The following is a 25959-nucleotide window of genomic DNA, read 5'->3' on the forward strand; positions in this document are numbered from 1 at the left end:
AACTGAAAAGTATGTTATGCTAGCGTTCACAGAATGCTAGCGGCTTTCCGGTTGAGCGCAGGACTCCAAGGAGGGTAGCATTTTTTTGAAAATTCAGGTTTATGTGCGACCTACGTTTTATTCAGGCTGATATGTATCAGGATGGAATATTACCCGATCACAGTGCGCATGATCCTTCTATAGCTGTACTGGGCCTTGTTTTTTTACTACAAAAATACTTTTTACTACTACGTACAAAAGTTGAACTTCAACTAAAAGGTTCTACGTTTACGTTAGAAAGTCGTCTTCCTCTTGATTAATGTGAAAGCCCTATGTGTTGAGCCAATAGTCACGCAGAATCGTCCAACGAAGAAGTTGTACCGATAGATAGACTTCTAGTTTGTACGTCGCTGGTTGGATTGCTATTCCAGAGTCGGTACTGACAGGACAACTATGGCAGACAGTTTGATTCCTATTCCAGAAAACGTCTATATCAGCTACCGATGGAGGTGAAATCGCTACTCTTCCTAATTAGCTCAGAACGATGTAATCGTCCTAAAGGATTGATTTATTCAGTATGCATAGAATCGCCATGGCTGAGTCGATTGTCGTCGATTGCCTCGACCAATGCACTCCAGAAATTTACTAGCTAAAAAGTTTTTTACATAAAAAAACAGGCTTTTTCGTGCAAAAAAAACGTAACTAAATGCAACCAGAGTTAGCCCCGAAGAGTCCACTGATAGTTACAGTGTAGTCCTGTCCACACACAAAGAAGTCGACTTCTTCAATTTTAACTAGAGGGGAAATAGGCTTTTTTGCGCGGAAACCATTTATAAGGACGTATGTATTCATCAGGTTGTCAAAGAGCTGCGAAAATGGTCTAGGATAATACGTACGAATATACGAAATTCCTAAGTAAGCTTTATTACACGATAATCTACTCGGATAGTTGCTCGGATTTGTTGTCGACAAGCTCAGGGAGTCGAGGGAGATTTATTTTTCATATTAAAAATGCCGAAGGCACTCCGAGAGAGGTGCTATTGGGTAGTACCCTCAGCTATGGTGGGTACTATTGTCGATTGCCATATTCGTATCTGGAGACCGATAAAGGAGTTCGTTTGCTGGTAATCAAATGGATACAATATTTCACTGCCAGCAAACAAAAAAGTCTACATGAGAATTAGTAAACAAGAACAGCCATCATTCACACACATATTGGAAGCCACTCAATAAACAAATCAGATTTGTGTGAAAGAAAGATATCTAATGAAACAATATTATTCCCATCCATAGCTGATATTATATTGTTACTCATTCATGTTAAATTGCTTATAACGCGTTTCCCATCTGTGTAAAAGCACCTCTACCATGCTTTTCGCTTGCGCAACTCCTTGGATCGTCGATATCGCTCGTGCCCTCTAAAGCTTTTTACGACCCGTTGCCGTTCGGCCGAGCTATGATTTGCGCAGCCCAACGTACCAACTTTCCGCTATGGCCCACGTGTCTTTTTCCTTAGGATATATTGACAAATCGCTTCTGTAATTGCAAGAACGAGATTTATTCATTGCAACGAAGTGACAAGAATCGCCAATTCCTATCAAATTCTGGGCTGCGCGATCGATGGGTCATGTCCTACTGCACATCCGATAGCATCGTTTGTGTTGTACGTAGTATGAAAGCGGGCCGATGCGTTCGTATTTCTAAATTTCGAAATGGATCAGCTAGTAAGTCACTTTCAGGCCTTTTTTTGCTACGATATTATAACAAAGAAGCCAGCTACATTTGCAGGCCACTCCGGCTTACAAATTAGGCAACTAAATTATATATACATTCATATATATATATTCATATATCATATAGAATGTATGGCCCAGCAGAGGACTTAGAAGAAGTTACATCGAGTACAGATGTTTCCTTATAGCGACAATAAAGATGAACGCGAGGATGGAAAACTCCAGCAGTCTTCCTGAACCCCTTTGCGCCTGCCTTTGCCCCGCATCCTCCGCGTACCGTTGGCCGTAACGGCCCGATTTGTCGATTCCTATATACGAGAAGCTTCCGTTGCGACCTAAAAAAATTCAATCTGCATTCAACTGACAAAGAAAATGTCTTCCAAGTCGTTCGGATCTACTTTCCATTAAGAGAATAAAAATTCTAAATTCTACTAAAAAAAAATTCTGACTACCGCATTGCAAAACAAGATGTGTTCACCGCGTGTAAACGGTACGCGAGATTGGATATGTTTCAATAGATTTTCCCATTTCGTCTCTTAGTAGTCTTTTCAATATCCACGGCCTTTTAAAATATTTGCACTTTTAGGATGATTTTTTTTTTTTTTTTTTTGCTTTTTATGACAATGTCATTAAGGAATGAGCTGTGTATGTGAGCAAGGATACGCTTAGTTCAGCGTGCAACGAAGATTTGCAATCCAGGACTACCCCGCTAGTTTTTCCGAGCAACGCTTCGAGCTGCAACAGGACGAGCTGAGCAACTCTTGGGAAGCAGACATACAAAGGAATGGCCGATTATTTTCCCCGGGAAAATTCTAAGCCCTCACCTGCTTTTTAAAGGCTCGCTTTGCACTTCCGTCAAGACCTGATCTTAAACACAGGTCAAAAGCAGGCGCAGCTGCGTAAGACGTTAGGTGGATATAGCTTAAGGGGGTGGTCTAGGACGCTGCATTACCTCGTAAGCCTGCTTCGAAACGTCAGGCAAGATTTCGCCGGCACTGGTTGGTCAAGATTGTCATAGCGCCATATCTTAACACGCGTAACGAGACTGACGGCGATCTTCATACCGCAGTTGTGGACCAGCTCCCTAACGAATGCTTGGTCGACAACACACATTGTTAAAAAGAAACGTTCGAGAGAAAATAGGGACATTTGGGCTATGCAAAGAGTATGGGAAAAAGCTTATAATGGAAAAGGATACAATTACAAAATGCCGAAATGTTGTCACCTCTGGTTAACATGGCAGATCGTATTATCATTGAGACGCAACTTTTTGGAGCAAGTTCTTGTCGTGGTATATTAAATAGGTAGTACCCTTAACGAATCCATCTCACGTAAGAGTTTGTTTAAGCTGAACAGAATGTCGCGGACGACGGTCAATTCTCACCAGACTTAGGTAGAGTCTAGTGAGCTAGCTAGAGAGCTAGAGCAAATTTTACTTCTGTAGATCAATAGTTTGACTAGCTTTTCTACTGTTTCTTTCTACTGAAAAAAAAAAATTTTTTTTTTTTCTACAGAAATTTTTACTAAATTTCAAGAGATCACTCGCACTGAAGCAGCAGGTAATGGTTGTCCGTTTTCTAGCGGACGACATTTTCTAACGAGAAGAATCCAAGATGTTCCTACTCTAAGCCCATAGAGTAGGCAGTTGAATGATCGGGGTCATTGGCGTCGACATATTATAGATACGCCGTACAACGCTTCTTCCTCATAGTTTCATATAAACTAGCCCCACATTTGTTTTCTGTTTTCAACTCTTTCGGAACCGGTATGCCTGCAGATACAAATGGGTGAAAAAAGTCAACAATAGGCTTGACATTATTTATAAAAAAAAAAAAGTCAAAGAATATTGCTTATACACACCATTATCTATATGAATTTGCTTACTATTCACGATGATTCGCTCAATTGTGTCCTGACAAGGGGCATACTCCTGACGCTAGTTTAGATATGGACATACTAGTTGTAGCAGGATCTCGATTAATGAGCGGTCGCGTTACAGGATAAATTTGTCTACTATTTTAGCACTACAGTGCTACAATGGTACGTCTCCAAGTAGGTCCAATAAGAAACGGTCAAAATTTATACATACGCAGCCTATTGCCCCCTAGTATTTCTTACTTTTTACACTAAGCGAAACTTTTCGCTACGCTTATCATATCGTACGATTCGCTGATCCGACGGACGACCTTCAAGTGCTGTCCAGCGTTAACAACAACACAACCCTACGTTTCGTGTATTGCCGCTATTGCTACCACTACAACAACACCAGTAAGAACGAGTCCTGTTCAGGCTAGAGCATCTGTTATAGTGCCAACGTCGCTGCAATAAGCACAGTCTGGAATGGGTGTGAACGCCGAATCTGTTGTAATGCCATAAAAACCAGCCAATGATACTGTCGTTTCGTAAACGAGGATACAGGGAGCATTACGCAAGCTTACCACCTTCAACCTGGAACTGTCGAGCCTCGGCTTGCATCCTGTTAACGTTACGCTAGCTATAATATTGTGAAGTGTAAGGAAGGCAGCATCGGAGAGCTGAAGCCGGCAGCGACTGGAGCCACCGACGCTAAATTCCGCATCTGGTCCGACATCGACGCGGTCGTGTTCAATCGTCCCTTCGTTGCCGCTGGGAGCAGAAAACCGCCGGGTGTATATTTGTTCAGTTGAACGTAGCGAATGACGCTACTATGGCCCTTGCTACTGTCTATGTCGCCCTGAACTCACCCAGCTCCGCTTAAGGGATCCACCCAACCCAGTTCAGTGCAACAGTGCGAACGCGAAAGTCGCTGACCTCAGGGATGTCCTCGGCCACCGTACGCGGCTTATAGCCACCGTTGGCGCTCACCGTAATAGTCATCTAATGTGTGTAGGCTAAGCAATATGGCCAGCCTCAAGTTGGGTAGCAATGAAGTGACAAAATTGATAGGAACAATTAATAGTTTTCACGAACAAACAATTGTTTTCACGAAAGGTGAAACGGACTGATATGAGTAACGCGCTAAATTTCCCTCTGATATTGATTCGTACTTGGTGGCCTGACAGCGTTACCACTGTTGGGGCCGACTTGACGTCGTACTGATCCGTCGCATGATCAGGCTTGAGAAAGCAGGCTTAGCAGTATATATAATTGCAAATGGTTACGAATCTGTGCACAGCCTGCCAGACGGGTGTACACGAGCTTCAATTGTGCAGCTACGACCTCTACGTGAATGCCACGCCGATGGACGAGTTTTGTGCGAGTGATTGTATAGCTCACGTATATACAAGTTGCCAAATCTTGACAGGACAGAACTTGAATTTCGATTATTAGCAAACTCATGCTGCTGAGAGCGGACGTACTTTCATTAGTAGGTGGAGTTTATCGGATTGACAGATCTGTCATAATATACTCAGACAGCAGCGTAAGCGTGCGAAACAAGCTAATGGAATATAGAATACGTTTTTTTTCTCCGAAAACTTCCTCGACATGTCTTCAACATGGGCTACAGAAAAGCCCAAAACGTACACCTATGCAACGGTTAAACCTAGTTAAAGTACCGTTCACGCTGTTTTTGACTTGTGGTGATAAGTTTTACACTACACTATTCGAAACAAACAAACTACAAATATCTCGCAAAGAAACAACTGCCTTCGAACTAGACCTGCAGATGAACAATAGCTGCGTGGTTCAACCGCTTCTGTATAGAAACAGCGGTGCCATCTAGTGTGTCCAATCGGATTAGGCAACCGCAAGGAAAATTTTCATCGAAATTGATATACACACGAAATATAAAGTGAGACGTCGCATAATTCGTTGAGGGACAGGGTAATGTCGGAACAATGTGCATACGTACCTTGCAGGTATTGACGAACACGGCCTTTTGGACACAGCGGACCAATGGCTTGACAAAAACCCTGTACGTTTGCAGGCTTTGACTCGGATGTATAAATCGAAATGAAAAAACCTCGTTCCGTATTTGCCCAAAATACGAGGTACGGCCAATGAAGCGTCTCTACGAACAGTTGTTACTAGAGGTACGGGTACCTTTCACATGCACACATAAAAAGCGATGCAAAACAGGACATTATTGTTACTCTTCCGAAGTGGACCGGGAGACTTGTGGTGGCACTAGTGTTACATCAGCATCCCGTTTTCGAGTCATCCTAAATCTAAAATATCCCAAGATGTATCGCAAGTAGATGAGGGGCCAGCCAAGCAACCCTTCATCTGGTCTCTCGGCTTCTGTTTACGTCAAGCCCGGCCGAATGTATAATGTGGCCCAAGGTTATAAGAGGCCCCACTACCAGCACCATTTTCATGGTCGAGCAGCAAGTATCTAAAATATGTAACTTCACATAATTCGATCCTTCTGCTGCAAACGTCACACTTTACACATGTTCTAGCAGCTCTAATTATGTAACTAAATATCGATTAGTGGTCTCTGCTTCTCGAATACCTACCGAAAAGCGTGTTGACCGGCAGAAATTGAACACGGGTTCACTAAATCGATTGTGTTCTCATTGAAAAGTTACACCGGCGGGTATCGTGCCGTGATCATCATCCGTGCATACATCCGCATCTAAATCTGTTTGTTCCACCGTCGCTTTCTCAGTACTAATCATTTACCTCTTTGATTTTTGTCCATGGGGACGAACCCTTCTCGACACAAGGTTGTAGTGTCGATTGCTGGCGCCATTATTTGAAAAAGACTATCAAACCATTGTTAGGTTCAATGACGGAAGCGTACGTAAATTTCTGTTAAAAAGTTAACATATAGAACACGAAACAAAAAAAGGATAATATGTTACAAGCAAAAATAACGGTTCAAATCGCCTGCACGATACCGAAATTTTACATCACACAAATGCAGAATATAACCCATTTCAACACCGAAATCATGTTTTTGAACGCAGACATTCTGCCTTGCTTCGGAATAGGGTAATCGACATCTTCATTCAAGCGCTAACTTGGGAGTTACGTTCGCTATGAGAAATCTTCTGCTGTAGAACAATCGTTCAATCATGGCTCCGCTAACATTTACATTAGCGGACTGACACCTAAGTAGTCAAACATATTGCACGCTATTATGGCTTAAAGCATACAGCCACCTGTAGGTATTATTAACACTGCTGATGCACTGCAACCCATTTTTATGATGGCCAGATCAAGAACGGTCCTGCACACCATTTGTGTTTGGAAAAAGATCAAGTCATGTAAAGAACGCCAATTTGTAGTTTCACCGATATGTTAAAACACACGTACCGATTACCTACTCCTCACCAAGCTTCATTCGAAGAACCGCCCCTGACCAGTGAATTCATTGCAATACGAACAGGTCAGTCTGTCTTCACAGAGACTAGAGAGCGGATACTAGAAACCTAATATCTGGTACCAACCCACGACCGGTAGGCGATTGACAAGGAACAACGCACTCTATAAGCAATGGGTCCCAGTTTCGTTATTTGAAGCGGATAATTCGTAAAAAGGAACGAACACTCGCTAAAAGCTCTCTCCTATTTCGACTCCTTAAGATTCTTCCGATCGCTAAGGAAATGCTAAGCACTCCCAGAGTATAGAAGACGATCGAAGGAAGTTTTGTATACAACTGAAATTGAACTTCCGTTACACATTCCTTCACGACATCTCCGCGTAGCTCTTTCTTATATACATATAGATAACACACTCCATTTTTTTTTAGTTTCTTTGTTTGCTGAGTTATCTGAGGAAGGGCGTTTTTCTCCCTTCGAACAGAAGGACATGTACTAATATCTTTGGAAAATCATAGTATAGTGGTCGCGGTAGATAGAAGCGACAAATTGCATAGCCGCGCATAGAAACATTTACAAACACTTCATCAGTAACCTTACCGTGATACTATTCGAGAAATCATCGTTCGCGATAAATTTTCCGTTCGCAGGGGTAAAAAAGGCAAAGAGCTTGTAAAAGATAGCCGGTGTCTGATAGAATATTAACCTATGAAACGACCCATTGTTCATAAGAAGAGCCAACTCTGTCTGTCTGTCTGTATGGAGCGAGTTCAAAAGATATCTCGAACTTCTTTTAATAAAGCCTTTAATGAAGGTGGCCCGCTAATAGAGGTCCTTTGTGCGACGGCTTCCTCAAGCAGACGAAGTATACTACATGTTCCAAGCCTGTTGGTCCAGGGAAAGAAAAAAACACTAATTTTTTTTTTCATTGGAAAACTTCCTGCTGATCGCCAAACTAGGAGTGTCATGATTGATTTGAGCTCGTCGGGTTCTGGCGCGCGTTTCCTCGACAGCGAACATCTTCACACCACCATACCTAAAACTAGTATCTCTAAAAACGTTTCGTTCTCCTATGACGGACGCTGACCATTAGTGGTCGACATTGATCTTTCGTATATAAAACATCTCTGTGTATATAACTCTATCACTGCCTTAGACCCTCGAACCCTTTTTGGCTTTTGGCCGTGCTTGTTGAGATGCCAGTTTCTACAAATGTGTACCTTTCCTTTGAGCTAGCCGACTACTCTTACTTCTTGGCAGAAAAAAAGTGACCTGCACTGACAGAGTTCAACAGGCAGTGACTCCGTTTCCCACATCGACCGAAAGGGATGGAAACAGTGACGCAATAGAATTAAGCGAAGAATGGTATCATCATGACAAGATGATTTTCATCAGTTGGTCGAAGTCCTCTCACCAGGTTGCTACCCCGGGCTACTGGCCCAATCACTAAAGAAACCCAGTTTTCACCAAGTGTAGCTTGCTGCTATTAACGGTTCAGTCCTCGACAAGTTTACTATATTCCGAACCCCTGAGTAGACCACCAGCCAATGCTACATAGGAAATTCAGGTGAAGTCGTCGCAACAAAATAAAGGTAGCAACCCCTATTTCCGCTATTCTACAAGAAAAATACACACTGACGATCCGTTTATGTTGGCCAACAGGTCAGCTACATAAAGCTAATTAATAACGCTGGAAAGCTGCGAACATCTATGTGGCCGTTTAGAATCCACATTTTCCGGCTTATACATTCATACCCTCGACTACTAACACGTCACGATATGAAACAATTATTTTATTCGTAGCAAAAAAGAAAGCAAACACAATACCCACTTTATTAATAAGTGGGTTTATTAATAACTAACTAATTACACTAGTAATAAAAACGGTCGGTCCCCGGTCCACAAGTCGCGGTCCGACCCGCTCAGCGTCGTTGTCCCAGCACAGATCCGCGTTGTAACCAAATGTACATTAAAACCATAAATGCGAAACGCGTCCCGTTGAACACGAAAAGAAAGTTTAGCAGGTAAGATTCACTCCTGGACTTGACATGTTCTTTGCTATGTGTTTCCAAGCACTGCGCCTCACGACGGATTGGCCGGCCTCCGCTATTTTCCTGTGTTATTATTATTACTCCTTTCGCTACCGTTCAGATTAGGTTGTTGTATCTATTGTTATCGGCTCTTTTATTTTCTGTTCTGTTTATCCCGTAGCCCGTAACACTGTGCTACAGCAGCGCCCCCAGGGTGCCTTCGCTGCTAGCCGATCGGCTATTTTCTCGTTGGTATTTGTGAGACCAGCCGTTCGCGAAATGAGAGAAACTTCGGCCATTTTCGGCTCTCCACCAGATTTAGCATTGATATACATCATTGAGCTATTGGCAATGCCGCACCAGGAATGCCGCAGTAGACGGTCCCGGCGGCATTCCTAGAGCCAGCGTCTCTTCCGTCAGCCGGTTCGTTGTTTTTGTGCAAGAATCGTCGTTAGAGAATCGGTCAGAGCCGTTTGATGTCGTGTCGCGATTACCGAAATAACGCGTGTACGCTGACGCCGCTATTGCTTTGGTCTTATCGGAGAAGAAATTTGTTTGTCCGTTTAGATTCAAACAGAAAAACCAGACAAGGGCCGCCCACTCGTCAAGTCGTATAGAACGCATCGAAAAATATAGAAAAACATCGATGGACATCGAACGTTTACCAAACAGATGATAGAGTTAGAGAAAAATGTATTGCTTAGAGCCATTTCACACTTATGAAAACGCAGCTCTAATTATGCAAGGCAAACCATTTTACGTACTCAAACAATAACGAGATGAGTCAGAATTATAGAGGCATACTGAACCAGACAAACGTACATGTCAGAATATGCAGACTAGGATATTGAGAGAAGGACATACGTCGTTTGCGATGTGTACAAAATCTCCTACATTACAGATGCGACGCTGAAGTAAATCTTATGAGAAGTGGTACGGGCGGGCGCATAGGCCGACAGTTTCCTAGAGTGGCAGGCAACGCACGGAGAACAATGCATGGGAGTCGTGTATTGTAATATCTGAGGGCCTGAAAATGCTTAACGAAACCGATCAGCGAAGAACCTTGTAGGCGCAGCAAAGCAAGGGCAAAAATAAAAAATAATACTCTACGCTAAATGTTATTCCGAAGTAGAAGTAGCGGAAATCCAAGAAGTGCAGACATCAATCTTGTCCAAGCTGGTCTATAGGCCTATATCATCTAAAACACAGCCGCAGAGACAAAGGGGCCCTAATGCGGACTCGGCACCGTTCCTCCGGAGCGGAAGTACCGATTCGGGACGGAAATGTTTAGCGACCTTGTCCTTTGACAGAAAGTATCGTTCTATTCGACCGCATACAAAGTTGGGCAGGTAGATGACCCGCGAAACAGCCCGGCTCGACCACTTGCGACGCTTGTTTAGCCGCGCAGACTTATTTTGGCCCGGTCCCAGGCGATATGGAACGACAAAAAGCTATGTGGATATACCATAGAAAACACCGGCAATAATATCGATTCAAAGGATAGGTAAGTACATGTTGAAAACGGCACACTGTACATATTTTGGCATGAAACAGGGAAAGGGTTTGCCCATATTCGCTAAAACACATGACGTTATTTGTATAATAGTCTGGGCGTCTACGCGTGAACAAGAACAACAGGCAGCTTATTACAACTTTATGTTTAGTTTAGCACTGATCAGTTGTCTCAGTGGTTTCGATGGGAAAGCAGACGTAATATTTGCCCTATCTAGACAAATTGCATTTAATATAAATAAAGGGGACATTGTAGATACGTTATTAGGGCCCAAAAGATTACTCAAGATAGATGCTCATTTTTTTTTCTAAGACACATAAGATACAGTTGCTTTACTACACGTCGTTGTCGCTAAGCGATTGAAATCAGTGCCTTATTCAACAGTCTAACATTTTCCCATGAAATATTTAAGATATCTACTAAACAAAAAAGAAGTTTTGCATATTTCCAAATTGGGTTTGAAAATCAACAGTTACTGTGTTCACAGCAAAATGGTCGCCTTCGCACCGCGCTGCTTTCGGAACTAACAATTATGTTGAAATAAATAAACAAAACAAAAAAAAAAAGTTTCACAACAGTTTTTCTTTGTCATCTCAAGCAAACCAACTAGTTTATTGTAAGAATGAGCCACTATGGCTTTTCTATGTTGCCCTATGAGATATCGCAACTGCATCAGTCGCCGTTCTTTAAACCCTCCGGCAACGCCCACCTGTACTCAACAAATTAAGACTTCTGCACGAGAAGTAATGCATGACATCAGCACGGATACACAGATTGTATAGCTTCCCTTTTCTTGATGATCAATCCACTTCCTGGAATCCCCGTCCGACCGAAGGTAGATCTGACATTTTTCATATATTGGCTTAGATATACGTCAATCTATGAGGGAGGGGTTGTCGTCCCATTTGGAACGGTAATACTTCTTCTAAATACTAAATAGACGAAGAAGCACTATTTATTGCTGTTGATTTGTTAAGGTAGTCAATTTACTAAAGGATAAAGGGAGCCACTCGGTAAGCAGTTACGTGACAAAGAACTGGGCTTGTGACTAACTTTAGCTGTGGACAAGATATCAGGCCCAGTTTTTGATTATTCCAATGTACTTCAAAGAGGTACAACTTTAGGGCAGTTTGCTGTTGTGCCATAGAAGCATACTCCAGATATAGAAGTTTGCTGTTCTGTAACGTGCGAATAACGTGTAACGTACTCGTGGAAAAACAAACAAACCATTCCACCAAGTCTCCATACTTGTTTTAGACGCCATTTTCATTTTCTCCTATTAACAGGCCTGCCATGTTCATCGTTGCGCGATATGCCCGGCCAGACTCGCAATAGATGATTCACTTGATTGATTAAAAAGTAACCTTATCTTGTTTCAGGGGCTCTCCAAAATGGCTCCATCATGGTAGGAAACAATTGACTACAAAACATCGTTTTAAGTTGTGATATATCTAGAAACGCTTCAGAAAAATTTTATTTATTTATTTACAGACAAACCATTTGACTACTTAGCTTTCATTGTCCGCCGCGACTGTAGAATACTATGGTTATGACAAAGTTGTTACTGAAAAAAGAGACCCCTGGAAGTAACTACTCGTGTTTCGTAGAGAACACGCTGTTTAATGGAGCTTAATCTGTTTAACACAACTTCAACGATTTGCTCTGTTACCGTTAATCGAAATCTTTCTAGGTTTCATGGATAGGATTATACCCGTATTGAAGCCTAGATTATACACAAGCGTAGCCCACACGCATACGCGTAGCTGAACGTGGTCCACGAAAAGTCGGTATAAAAGAGCTTAGAATTTTATTTAGGTAGGAAACGATTTCTATCATCTATTCTTGATCCTTCATAATCTTGTTAAATAGAGTACGAAGACTGATCAACCTTAAGACACTCCGTAATTTCCTTCGTGAAGGAGCTTGAGTTGTTTTTTTCTGGTGATAAAGTTCCAGAGCTGGATGGTTGAATTTGCAACATCCTCCAGTTGCTACATGTGCATGTATAGAGCAACCGGAACAATGTTGCAACTTGGCGCCGATATTGGCTGTCAACGTCAAGTTACCTCTGAACGATTATTTTTCCCTTGCACCATCACACCAATCACAATTATGATAATAAGATTGCATTAATAAACTTGACAAATTTTTGGTTGTCTCGTAACTTCGTATAGGCACAGTCCAAATCAAAATTTTTTTAACGGTACTTTTCAATACACAAACCCGTAAGCAGCAATGCTTAGACTTCTACAAATAAAACTTACTTGTTAAGATAGTCAATGCAGCCATGAATCGCACACTGGGCGGCAAGACAGCTCTTTTCACCCCAATTTACCCCATCAGCAATAGCTAGAATCGCCGAATTTTCGCGGACAACGAGGCCGAACGCGTCAGCTATCGGTTCGCCGGTATTTTCGTGCGTTAGTGGATTGCACTCATATAACGTTGTAGCTATACCACAAGCGAAATCCGTCGGCGATTTCCAGTTTCTTATGCCAGCTACCTCTATGGATTCCTCTGGCTGTCCATTCGTAACTGTAATGCCACATAGACATAAAAAAAAATCCACAGAAAAACAAAAATTAAAATTTATCGTCATAAGTATTCTATATGGAATAAGTATTGAGATCGTACTACTGGGCTGTAAAACGCGCTCGGCATGCCTCTAATTAATAGTTAAATTAGAAACGAGTGGCAGCGATTTAGCCTATGGGATCTGCTGTCACACTTCAGCTCAACGTCACCGCTCGTAGCTGCTAGCGTTCCGATACTGGACGCAGGCGCGCGTCTTGCGGTTGATTCGGGACACCTTTCTTCGCTTGTTGGTGAGAAGATACCGTTTTTGCGCTGTACAGATGTGCTTTAGAACAAGATATAAGAGCTGGTACGAGCTCATTTTCGTCCTATTTGATCTAATACAGTATATTGGTGATTTCAAAGATCGGCGTATCTACGTAGCAGAAGCAATAAACACAACAGCTTGATTAATTATGATCAAGTTGATTATATAATTTATATGAGTTGCTAGTATTCTATAAGAAATAAGGGCAGTCTTCTCAATAACTTACCGCAAAGGAGCATAGCGTTATGATCACGCATTGATCTAGCGATTGGCTTAGTTTTCGAAACTATAAATGTAAAGCACCATTTTCAGTTCGATTTAGTTTAGTGTCGCAACCCCCCAGATCTGACGGTATCTCGCAACACTGCCGTACATAGCCCCACCCATCATCGTCGTCGCTGTTTGCTCAGCTTGCTTCCTGCTCACGTAGGTATCAAAGCCTGTCAAAGGCCGCGCATTCGCGAACACAGTAGACATTTACAATAGCCAACCAATTGCCCTATCTCTACTGACATCACGGTGTAGCGCTCGATTCAGACTAGAGTAACGTCATGGAGGATGGCATCGCGCTGTTGTCTAACGTAATTGTAACAGGTCCATGTGTAAGCTCACATAGGGCGTCTATTTTTGCACACGCTATAATGTTTTTTTTACTGCTCTGGGCTGGAACAAGTAGGTATCCGGGCACCAGATCATTGCTTATTCCATGAGCTACCCACTTGTCGGCTAACAAACACGTAGTTCCACCCTAGATCGGGCCCACCTCCTACCGTCAGTCGAGTGCTCCCTGGGTTAGACTACATCCAACGGCTCGTACTGAGAAAGACTCTCATCGCATCCGTGTGCAATCTTGTGAATATAAATCCACTTTTAAGCGAAGCACTACTTTATGTAAGCCTTTTCGGTGAGGTCCGACACACTACCACGTTCGTTAAGGTTCATAGCACAGAAAATTGAATATCTGAGTCGATAGAGGATGATGTTTAAAAAGGGGAATGGTTTTAGTAGGCGCAGGGATCCTCGGTACCAGCTCTACCTAGTCTGGGTGAGCTACTTAAATTCTTAATCATTTAAAAAGGCCTAACTGCTCCAACACGGCCGTAGCGCCATATCGCATAACTATATAATATATTGCAAACCTATGTTTGGCGTTACCTGGCGGATTTGTGGAGAATTATTATACCCCTGTTGACTTGGATTATTACTGGCCTATGCGATTCAATGTTAGATGGTACAACATCACGGTTAGTCCTCTCCATATTGACATTAGGTAACTGCATTATTATTTCATTATGTCAATTAAATGTTATGGACGCGTAATGTTTATTTGTTTTGAAAAATATTCCATCTCGAGGCCAGCTCTACAGAGGCCTAAAGCAGCGTTCGACATCAGGAAAAGAGTTACCCTTCTGGATCACAGAAAGCAGTAAGGATTTTCAGCAGGTGCTCACAGGTAAATTTCTATACTTTTAGCCCGTAATAACCATTAGTCCTCGCCTAGGTCACGGACAGACGTCGAAAGTTGACGAAATGTTCCGAGAATTCGCCTCGACGTACCTCCTGAAGGACCGCGAACACGAAACAATCAGTAATCGATCACTTATACACATGTTTGACTTGCACCGCACGAATGTTTCTCTAGGTCTTATCCAGGTTTTTCTGAAAACTCTAGGCGTTGAGTCGGTGGTGAAACATTATCTTGCTATCATAAGATAATGAGACCGAACCCAAAACCCAGCCAAGTTCGGCAAATGCGGATCAAGTGCCTCGGCTATAATACTATCATACCGGATACTTCGATAATCAATCTAGAATTTTCTACTTTTATGCCTCTATGTATTTCACCGTAAAGATATACCATAGGATGGAAAGACATTACTGCAATGCTACCACAACATGACTACTAAAGTATTGTCCATAGACTCTTGACAGTTAAACGGCCTATTCTACTCGGATAGTCGAAAATCAACGTTTAGGAATGCCGACACACATACAGTCACCCGTAAAAACGTGTAGGACCTAATCAGATATGAATCTAACTACGCCTTACACGTTTCTTCCTCTGACTTTTTATTCTGGTCCAGTATCCAAATATCAACGCCTTTGTTTAATTTCGACCTGGCCTCAAAGATTCTTAGAACAGTAGCGAATCACCCGGCCTTGAAGATATGATACATTCTTGACGTATACCCTTGCCATATAATTTAACTGCTCAGAGTTAACTTTATCTACATCGTCCTCGTCAGCTTAACAAAGGGCGACGCCCCTTTACCACAGCGCAGCACTCCAAGCGCAGGCTGGTTTCACATGAAAACGTTTTCGTTCTGATACAATGGATAAACCACGTTTTCTCTGAGCTTTTTCAACCGTTCGTTTTGCTGATAGAGAGTCAAACAACATAGGTTAAGTGGCCAATAAATAAACCCTACAATTGCTAGGCGATCAAAAGCGCAGGGACAGGGCAACACCAATGAGAATGACCTCGTCTGAAAGCGCAGTAACTCTTCAGTTCTAAACTTAGGCCATGATGCTCACGAAAGGCGTCACATACAAACGAATGCATAAACCTTTTTTTACCGATAAGGGAAATTTTTCTGAAGCACAATGATTGTGCGTCAGGTCATCCAAGGACATCGACCTGCAAGTCGTGACTGCACAAGCTGTGGAGTATTCAGCCTATTAACGAATTCGAGATGTCAATGATACTCAGACAGGAAAATCCTATCGGACTAGAATCCGCATGAACGAATAAAGTACCTGTCGATATTTGTAAAGATTACATTGCTCTCTCTTGCGGAGCATGCTGCGAGCGGCTCTCGCACCTGCATCATACTCGTTGGCCTCGAAACTTCGCGTGTGATTGCATATGATACTGAGGTAAGAAGTTCTGCTTATCTAATTTTTCGCACACAACGGCTATGAAGTGAATATGGCGATAGCGCGGACACAAGTTCGCCTATAACATTACTCTTTATTATACACTATACCGAATAGCATAAATGTGATCCAAGCAAATCTCGGCGTAGAGTTTGATGTGCAATGAGAGCACTGACAGCTCTATTAATGTCGGTTTCTACTGCTTTGTTCTGCCAAAGAAGTCTCAGTCTAAGAATGAGTTGAGCTCGATTTTCTTGACGAAAGGCTCGACCGCGTTTAGCGATTCCAGGTTTCTACGACTTCGATGGCGTTAGACTCGACTTCGGTGTCGAAAGCCTGGTGACTGCGGGGCTTACCCGATATGTCGACGCTAGCAGCCGAGCGTTAAAATTCAGACTTCACAGCCAAATGGCACTGCTGAACATTGCGGATCTAAAGGAGGCAAGCTGAAGTGGATATGAGTGCAGACGATAAAGGGGAATGTACGGGGGGGGGGGGGGGATGGAGTGACTCCAACGTCAGGAGTTAGGAGTGCGCGAGGTGGTTTTGGAATAATTCTGTCTCGACTTTGCCATTGCAACTCTTAAGTGAGCGTTGTTAGCCAAAGAGACTTAACGACAGCAGACAGGTGCCTGCCATGATCCGGGAAGGCACCTGGGCCTAATCGTAGCCCGACAGCATAAATCCCTCTGCGGGTTATGGGGTCAGAACTAAATACCTTTGGGTCGGTAGGTGAAAAAAACCCTTCTTACGCTTGACTGCTGACAGCTTCGCGGACGACAAGCTCGCCACCTTGTCTATGATTTCCTATGGGGTTTCGGTGAATTGTATCAAGAACACATTCGAAACCAAATGTGGACCTCAATAGCCAAGCTCCTCTATGTAAATTCCTCTGAAATTGCGCCTGAACAGCGCCGCGTTCACAAAAACAGTATTATTAGATTTCAAAAAGCAATTTACTCAGCTTGTGTCCAATCGTATTATGAGAAAAAAAACGACCGTTTTTAGGGATACCAACTAGATCGTTAATTTTAAATCTTTACTTCGTTCCATATTTTTTCTTATTGTAATAGTTTCCTGTTTGTTGGCTTTGTCCGCTCTTTGTATTCGGCGCTGCAGTTTGCTCACAGACACTAACAATATTTATCGGCGAGCCCTATGCAGCCATGAACAATACGCACTTATTTACGGTGAGCGAGAAAAAGCAAAGTTTGAGCGAGTCCGCTCAACGCGTGACAACATGATGGTTGGATTTATGCAAAGAATTTGTCTAATCTTGGATCTAACGGTACGATGGCTGTTTAGCATTGCCTGATGTGACCCACCTCATCCAGATCCCCAACAAAAAAAAACTTACGTCCTGGCATAATAAACAAATAGTGACGTTCTAATGGTAATCAATACGAAATTTATTTAACTGCATTGTACAGTTCTTCCCCTTCTTACATAGCTCCATACGACCGTGCGCTGGCCTGATTTTTCTTACATCAACGATCTGTATTGATCGATGCCCACCAATTGTATAGGTAGCAGCTAAGGTAACATCTAACCGTAGGCAACCGACTCGGTCCATACGTACCTAAATAGATTCAGACAACAGGGGGTTTTTGTGGCAATATTTCTCTGTTCAATTAGTTGGAACCGTGAGAGAAGCTAGGATTTGTCGAGGCATGTTTGTGAGTGTTAAAATGTTTCGCTGGCGATGCGCAAGCTTGTAGAACAAGTTTGGTATCTTCATTGATATGATATCTACCGAATAATATTAATAATGATAAAAAATATAATATCCCGTTCCTTCGCGACCTTTTATGTTCAACGGATATTTAGTGGCAGTAACAAGAATGGGCTGAAAACAATTCCAGGTAACATTTCATTTATTTAAATCATCATGACGTCTACGTATAGTAAATGTACATCAACCAGGACTTATAAAACTGCTTTCAGCCGGAAGCTGCACTGTCTTACTTTTCCTTGATACTACATAGTTAACACCATGTATTTATTCCATTTAGTTCGTAGGTAGGTTCGGCCACACCCACGATAGCTGACCTATGCGAAGTGCCGCCTAATACTACCATCCCTACGTTCTCATGAAGCTTTATTATTAAATTCGCCATCGCCATTCAACAACACTACTGCACTGATCTCAGTTTCATTTTCTAAATAGAAATTCAACGTGGGAGTGGGTAGGTCGCATAATTTAACAAGCTCAAGTTAACAAGACTGCGGATTTTTTTGTGAAAGATGCACTTCCTTTGCGAGTCTCCTACCATGTTCCGTTTTAGGGTCAATATATGGAACGCTACGATGCTTATCCATAATCTCCAACTTTTCCTCCAATCTTTAAAGGTAAAGCCAGGACAGTTGGAGCGCCATCGTGTCCAGTAGATTGTTTATTTCGTATTTGTACAAAAGTGCAAATTTTTTTTATCGGAACCAAGAGGATGCAACTGATCAGTCCTTTCCAGGCAGCCGTTAAGTGGCAAATTTGGACAGGGATTAACCCAAGGCAATAGACGCCTTGGGTTCATTATCATCGGACCTTAAATATACGGCATAGCTTAGTAAGCTGACGCCCGTTTCGATAAATGTAAGCAGGTACGTTTTATGTTAAATATATCGAAGTACATTCACCAATTGATGAATGTTGCCAGACACGAGGATGTGCGCCAACGGTGAAGAGATTTACAACAATCAATCATAAAGTTCCTTTTTTAGGAAAAGAAAATAGATATTGCCTTAAGTACTAGCCTCACAACGACTCCTGATATCGAATCATTTGACGAAATATCTTCAGGAATCATCCGTCCGGATCTCATCTATCTAAGAATAAAGCAGCCAGTGAATCTGATACAATTTATACCTTGAAGATAGTTCGGCAATGTGTATTCATTTCGAGCGCCAAAGAGATTAAGCAAATTAATCTTACATATCAGTAAGGGGGGAACCCATACTCACCTACGCGGCCCGGCCACATCTACGTCTTCTCGAGGTTCCAGCCAGTCAACATGGCTAACAGCGAACAACCGCACACTCTTTTCTCTATTCTTATACATTGAACTCCCATCGCTTTTCGGTCACTCTGACTGGTGAGACTTAGAACGAGATGTATTGATCCATTCGTTTTTAAGTTAGAGATCTAAGTTTGTTACGTTTTCATATCTGACGACTGCGGATCCATTATTCATTTTTCGATTAGACTGTCCCCTTTTTCCCATCTCGCTTCACGAACGACATCTGTGTTCCCACTCTCAATGTAGTTCGCATAGCTGGTAACGAAGCTTTTCCTGGAACAACTATTTTCCGGTAACCATCGACAATGCTTGGAAACCTACTCTTAACAGCCCACATTGCTAGAAGCATCCCCCAGAAATCTTTTTTTACGAGACGCTCTGCCCCTGAACGACACTTTTGCCGGAAGCGTGCGCAAATACGCTTAGAATAGCAAAAATAGACGCAAAAAGTAGATTAGGCCTCGCCCAAAATGAACGGTGCAGCTACCGATAATTGATTGTTGCCTGAGCGAACTTATTTAGAAACATTCAGCTAATTGCTCTGTTCCGGATATTAACCCTCCAAACAACTCAGGTTTTATTTTACTACTATTCACCTACTGAAATCTTCGCTGAAGCAATGAAAACATTGAAGAACAGACATTACATTACTAGTTCGTGATGAGTTTATTCGATGAGCTAATCGGGTGCGCGCAAGATCACGACGACCAAATTCATCAAAAAATAACACCTGCTATAACTAACTCTGTTAGACAAAAAATCACGATAAATCGTCATAAAATGATGCGATGCTTTGTTATATATATATATAAAACGGTAATTTTAAGTGCTATAGTATGTTGAATCTACTTTTATTGATAATTAAGCTTTTAGTGGGGCTTTGGTACATGGAATCGGGGCGTTAAATTCTATCATCGTTTTGTAGAAGCAGATGAAATTATTTCAACGCTAAAAAACTAGCGGCGTTATTCTTTACGCGAATAAAAAGGAGGACGCACGGAACTTAAAGAAGTTGGCCGGTTGCTGGGATACTAACTGTTCAGCCGTAATCCGACGTCGAGTATCTTGTCTTTCTCCGACGCCATAGCCATATCTTCTTACATGTATACCCTCTAGTATGTGCTACCTAATAGACCCGATCATTGCAACGATTGCCTCTGTTCTACCTTCAACTATGTGCTGAAAATGAAATTTATAAAATTTCCCCACGTAGAACGTTTAATGCCATATATCAAAAAAGAACGAATTCAGAAAAACGTGTACGTCAAGTGAGATGCTCGTATGAGCAGGCGATGCTACTGCTAGCAAATTGTGATTGAGATCATGATTACCTAATTTGACCCCCAGTATAGTAATGATACCATTGAGGCAGGCCAAATTAGACTAATCCAGCACGCGGCACTGCGTGACCTAACCGATATAGACAAGGTGGCAAAGGTTCTCGACAGCTTTCTTCACCAACTCATTGTTTGTTATGTGACAGGATAAGAGCCGGATCCAAACGGAAGCATTTAATTACAGTGCAATATTCGGATTATACCCAGAGATGGATAACTTCATTAGATGCGCCGTAAACGGGGAAAGCAACCAATGGAAATAGGCCTATATTCTCATCAAAGAGGATGGCCCACGTCTTCATTCTCGAAACGGCTACGCTATTTATTAGGTTAGTGAATGGCGGCATCTCCTCCTTGCTCTTTGGGAAAACAATGGACGGCCTATACATATGTACTGCATATTTTTTCAGATCCATTCTAATCGTATAATCATGTTGACCTCAGATGTTGCATGGGACGCCAATGTCGGATACAAAGCTTATTGTCGATACGATATACGCGCAGGACTATCAGAAGACTGATGAGATAGATCTACAGTGGGTAGCAAAAATGGTATTATTCATTTTATTTTGTCCCGTGAATCAATACAACCTGATAATGCTAGCAAAAAGGCCTTCGCTAACGAGAGTCAGTATTTCTCTGTCTACTAATCGCAGATTGCTATATGGACGCCGTCAGATATTTTTTTCGTCAAATCCAAATATAGAGCTAAAGGCATGAGGAGATAATAAGAATCATAGGAGTTGAACGCGACCGCACAAGACACCGAATTCACCTTAGGGAGAAAAATTTGCAGCGCAAGTATTTTCTGACGACTTATAAGAACTAAGATTAAAAATAGGTAAGCTGATCGAGAAGGAGGACAGGGGAGAGGCAACAACAAGGTAGCATAGCCTCCCAAAGAACAGCATCTATTATGATATTATCTAATATCAATGGGAACACTTTAAAAATTTTTCGATACTTCGATGTTTCGTCCCAGGTCTATTTGGTCAACAGACAGCACAACTAATATTTACTAACATAGTCACGTTCGATGTTCTTTATGATAAATCTGTATGTAGGTTCCGTTAGCGGGCCTCATTGTTATGTGTCTTCATGATAATGTAAGGTTTCAGCCAACTTTTTTCCATCAGAGTAACCCTCTCACACAAGAAAGAACAAAACTACAGCCAATTTAGCGGAATGACAACCAGAGACCGGTTTCGCCGGTGCTAGCAAAAACAACAACGTATTTTCAATTGTCGTCCCTTCAACGCATCCTGCCCTTTTTGTCCCCTTTCTAGGAGCATCGGCGTTCCATTTGTCTAGTCGTTTCAATCCCTTGCTCTCTGAATCGCTCTCTTGTTCGCATTCATCTCTCGTTGGTTCGACTCGTCTTCGATACAGCTTCGTTCGAAGTACCGCCGCTTCGTTGTCTGTCCATTAGCGTTTTCGTCGTTGTAAGCGGCACCAGTCCCTCAGGGATCGTAGAATCGATTTCAGACCTTACAAACGCTAGCAAAGCCAGAGCTAACGAGGAAAGTGGGGTGGAGCGGAATAGCGGTCGAAGTCGACGAGAACCCGGAGCTGCAAACGTGCGTCACTTTGCAACTCAACGCAAAACTGAATTGTTATGAAAAATCGGCTTTCTCCGTATGCATGCACCCTTTGGCGCGTAATTCGCATAGATAACTAAGGCCAGCTAGATAAAGATTGTAATCTTTTACGAAGATTGAAAGCAGGCGGGTTCATGAAGGTGGTGGTAAGATGCTAAGGTCGTATCGACCCACCTATATATTCGTATCTGCCGTAGGTATGCACAGGGTCTAGATCTACGATAGACATTAAACGAAAACTAGACTTAAACAGACATCTAAGGATTAAATAACACACGAGTCATAAGAGGCTTAGTTACTTGCCCGATACATATTATCTATTAAGCACCTTCGCACAGAAAACCTCAACAGAACTAAAAGATTTTGCTAATTATCCGTATCCCCTTATCACGTACAGCTTTACTTACTAGTGCTTTTTATCTAATCACGATGTTTTACACAATACTGCTGTGATTGGTACAAACCGGCCAACCTACGGAGAAGCGGTCTTTTGTAACAACCATCCAGTTTCCTCATCCAGCTTGATAATAGTGTTTATTCTTTACGCAACTGTCAGAGATTTCGTCAGATTTCTTCACCGCCTACGCCAGAGTAGCTTCATATGAAGATCATAAGTAATGTGCTTTCCCTCTGCAAGATCCGTTCATTTCTTTATTAAGAGATCTGACATAGTGAACACCAACAGGAGAGTCTTTCTGGAGTCATATTAAGAAAAGTATCGTTTTCAATATATCGTTATGGAGACGATATAGTGACTATCCAAAAGGTACGGTTTACCTGTAATCAGAATATCTCATGGTGATAAGTTAGTGCTGAAGTGTGACCAGACTATAGCTAGGATCCTGATTAGCGCATTGTCACCGTATCTCTTTTGTTAAAGAGTAGGGGTACTCGAGTCCTCAAACATCTCCTGCTCCACTCAGCTGATGAACACGATTAACGGAATTCGAATGAATTCTATACAGCCTCTTCGATATTGAGATATTGTGCTGTTGCTCTGTATTTATAAAGTTTTTATGAGGTTTTCGATTACGGTAAATAAACAAACTTGATATGAATACAAACGATGATGAAATCGTTATGTACGCATAATAAATGTACTTAGGGGGTAGATTGAGGATCTGATCTTCGTAGTCCTGTAGGCAAGTCCTGTATCAACTGATCGGGTTCTAACTAAACTGGTTCCAGGATAGCCTTCAGTTAATCGACATATAGAACAAAAACATGTCTAAATTAAAGTTTACTGGCAGAATTCGACGCACTCTTCCTTCATTAAGTAGCAGCACGTAGCTTGTACACCTTCAATTCATAGCCTGCTTGTCTAAAATTTAGTTTTAAAGCATTCGACTGCGTAAAAGACAAAGGCATTGCTTTTCAAACTGGCCTAGCATAGTACTCTGTGCGTATTACCTAACACAGGCTCAGCCTGTAGCTTCGTACAATGACAACCACAAAACACACGCGCAATATAACCCGATATTATAAATTTCCAAGTAATCAGCGCTCTGACAAAGCTGAAGGACGTTATTAAATCTCTAATGAGCCGACGGGTTACAATGCTTATGTACAATACTTTGTTGTACTAGGCGAAACACGGGCAACACCTTTCCAGAACCATATAGAAACTGAAATGGTTAATCGAAACAAAGGGCTTGCTTGCCTCCGGTTCCATGGGTTAAAAGTTCTGTAAAGGTTCCTGGAGATAAAAGCTGTGGGTTCGATCATTTATTTGAGTGTGATCAATAAAACCCGAAAAAAGAGTCGTTTTATATGCGAGTCGGATGGCTGTTAGCCCACAAGTTTTTCCGGAAGTTTCTGTTTTCCACTCACAAGAAGCAGATCTAAGTGCTCTGTCTCCCATCTGTCAAGCCTTCGAAAGCTTCAGTATGTTGCATATCATTGTAAAAATCAAAAATAAGGTAACGGATTCCTGCAGCTAAATAGAGAAAACTACGTTTTACAGAAAATGCTAAATATTTTCCGTAACTGACTCCCAGCAACTAGCTTTTCTACTAAAGGCCTCAGCACTCTTGTTTTGTATTGCTTTGCAGAGAATTTATAATTCACGTTTTTTTCCCCTATAACTGTATTCCATTAGACGACAGAAATAAGGGTACTACAAGTCAAATGATAGCCAACACTTTTACTAGGCGTGCAATACTTTAAAGATGATAGGAAGAAAGATCGGATGGATGGTCGGTCTATCGAGAAGTCAGAGGATATGGAAATCCTACCATCTGCAAGTAGATGTCTGTTCCGGGAGAAAGTAACTAAAAGAACGAGAGAGATCAAGATGGCTGTATAGCTAAGGGGGGCTCTTCAGAAATATTGGAAATTTCCTGTTTGAAATGCTCCACGAATTCTATTTGGATCGCCTTCTGCTACATCCGCCCGCAAAAAAAGAAAACCGTAACACTATAAACAGGTGAAATGGATTTTATTGAAAGATCTCGTCCCATCTATTCAAGAGAACGAACAAGAAATCACAACACCTGTAACTCGGTTTGGTTTCTGTTTGAAATCTAATATGGACCCCCCACGAAAGAGGCCTACATTTAGCCATATTATAGGCCAAAAATAGCAGCTCCCACAGTCGTGTTTATGAAAGCAAAAGTGGTCTCGAGCAATTTATATCGTGTTAACGTAATAAAAAGAACATGCCAATAGGACAAGCCTGCAAGATCCTGGTAAAAAAAGCGCATGCTGAGATTACCCTCTCTGCAGGGACAATAGGGTAATATTTATGCAAAAGAGGCTTGAATTATGTATGCCATAATATATGGTCCCAATTGTTCTTTGATTCAATCACGTCGTGGTACACTATCAGACGATATGAACAGTAACCACCATATCTTAACGTAAACTACAAAAAGGGACTTGAAACCTTACAAATCTTAAATCTGTTTAATGTTAATGTTTCCTCTTTATACAGTTAGGGGTCTCGTACGAACCGCGGAGCATGCCATCCTAGTCTGGCTTATCGTTGTAGTTACACTTTTCTGGGATGACAGGGTGGAGAGGCAATTCCACTAGCGCTAGTACCGTAGCAGGATCAGGGGGTCGACCATTGAAATTGAACACATATGCTATGAGGCTATATCAAATGTCTACTAGACGTGCATATGCGTTTATATACGCTTCATGCCTTTTCCACTGCTGCTCCCGCTTCTAAAATTTTAACAGTACCCATTTAGTAGGCGTCGTTCTTCGAAAAGCATCAACAGTTTATCAAAGTCAACCGTAAATCATATCAAAGGACTGAGTGAACGTTGCCAGCAACCTTTGTTGCGCGGCCGCTGCCGGCGTTGCGGATACCAGATCAACTATCAAACATAGTTGTTGGGTGTGCGTGTATACGTATTTACGCACGTATGTGTGCATGCGGGTGTGTGTATGTGCGTGCGTGCGTGCGTGCGTGTGGTTGTTTCCATCAGTGTTGATCGTGTGGCATCGACAGCGAGAATCATAACAACGATCGCTGAACAAATTGCATTCATCCATTTATTCATCGAACCGAGACAAGACAGAATAAAACAGGGCCACAAGGCGAGTTTTATTCGACAATTTGCCTATGACCAGCGGAGAAAATGGAGACATAGGGGAATTACGAAAATAACAGACTGACTGACTGACTGACTCACTGGTGGGCTGGCTACGACAGAATTTGTAGATTAGGCCGCCTCGTGTCCTTAGCAAGAGTGACGGACCTTATAACATACTCAAATATCGCATTGTACCTTTATTCTGCTGATAAATGATTACATTGATGCCAGTGAATGATGTCACTGTT

At 42.1% G+C, this 25959-nt stretch overlaps 1 protein-coding gene and 1 long non-coding RNA gene across 4 annotated transcripts in view; both read right to left on the bottom strand.

The window, feature by feature from the left end:
- Positions 1–25959, bottom strand: part of LOC111261946 (PP2C-like domain-containing protein CG9801) — a 61284-nt gene that overhangs the window by 12700 nt on the left and 22625 nt on the right. For both annotated transcript variants that reach the window (XM_022835857.2, XM_022835856.2), the window contains exon 4: positions 12766–13036. In XM_022835857.2, coding sequence (XP_022691592.1) covers positions 12766–13036 — 271 coding nt within the window. The remainder of the gene's footprint in view (positions 1–12765; positions 13037–25959) is intronic.
- LOC111261953 (uncharacterized) lies at positions 3209–7356 on the bottom strand. 2 transcript variants are annotated; one of them, XR_002681299.2, is made up of 4 exons: positions 6954–7356; positions 6152–6400; positions 5545–5735; positions 3209–3483 (listed from the first exon to the last, which is right to left on the bottom strand). It is a non-coding gene; the product is annotated as an uncharacterized LOC111261953 (long non-coding RNA). The 2 variants fall into 2 exon arrangements; XR_002681298.2 differs by having other exon boundaries at positions 6152–6446.

This window comes from Varroa jacobsoni, unplaced genomic scaffold (genome assembly GCF_002532875.2).
Source record: "Varroa jacobsoni isolate VJ856 unplaced genomic scaffold, vjacob_1.0 scaffold_617, whole genome shotgun sequence".
Lineage (NCBI taxonomy): Eukaryota > Metazoa > Arthropoda > Arachnida > Mesostigmata > Varroidae > Varroa > Varroa jacobsoni.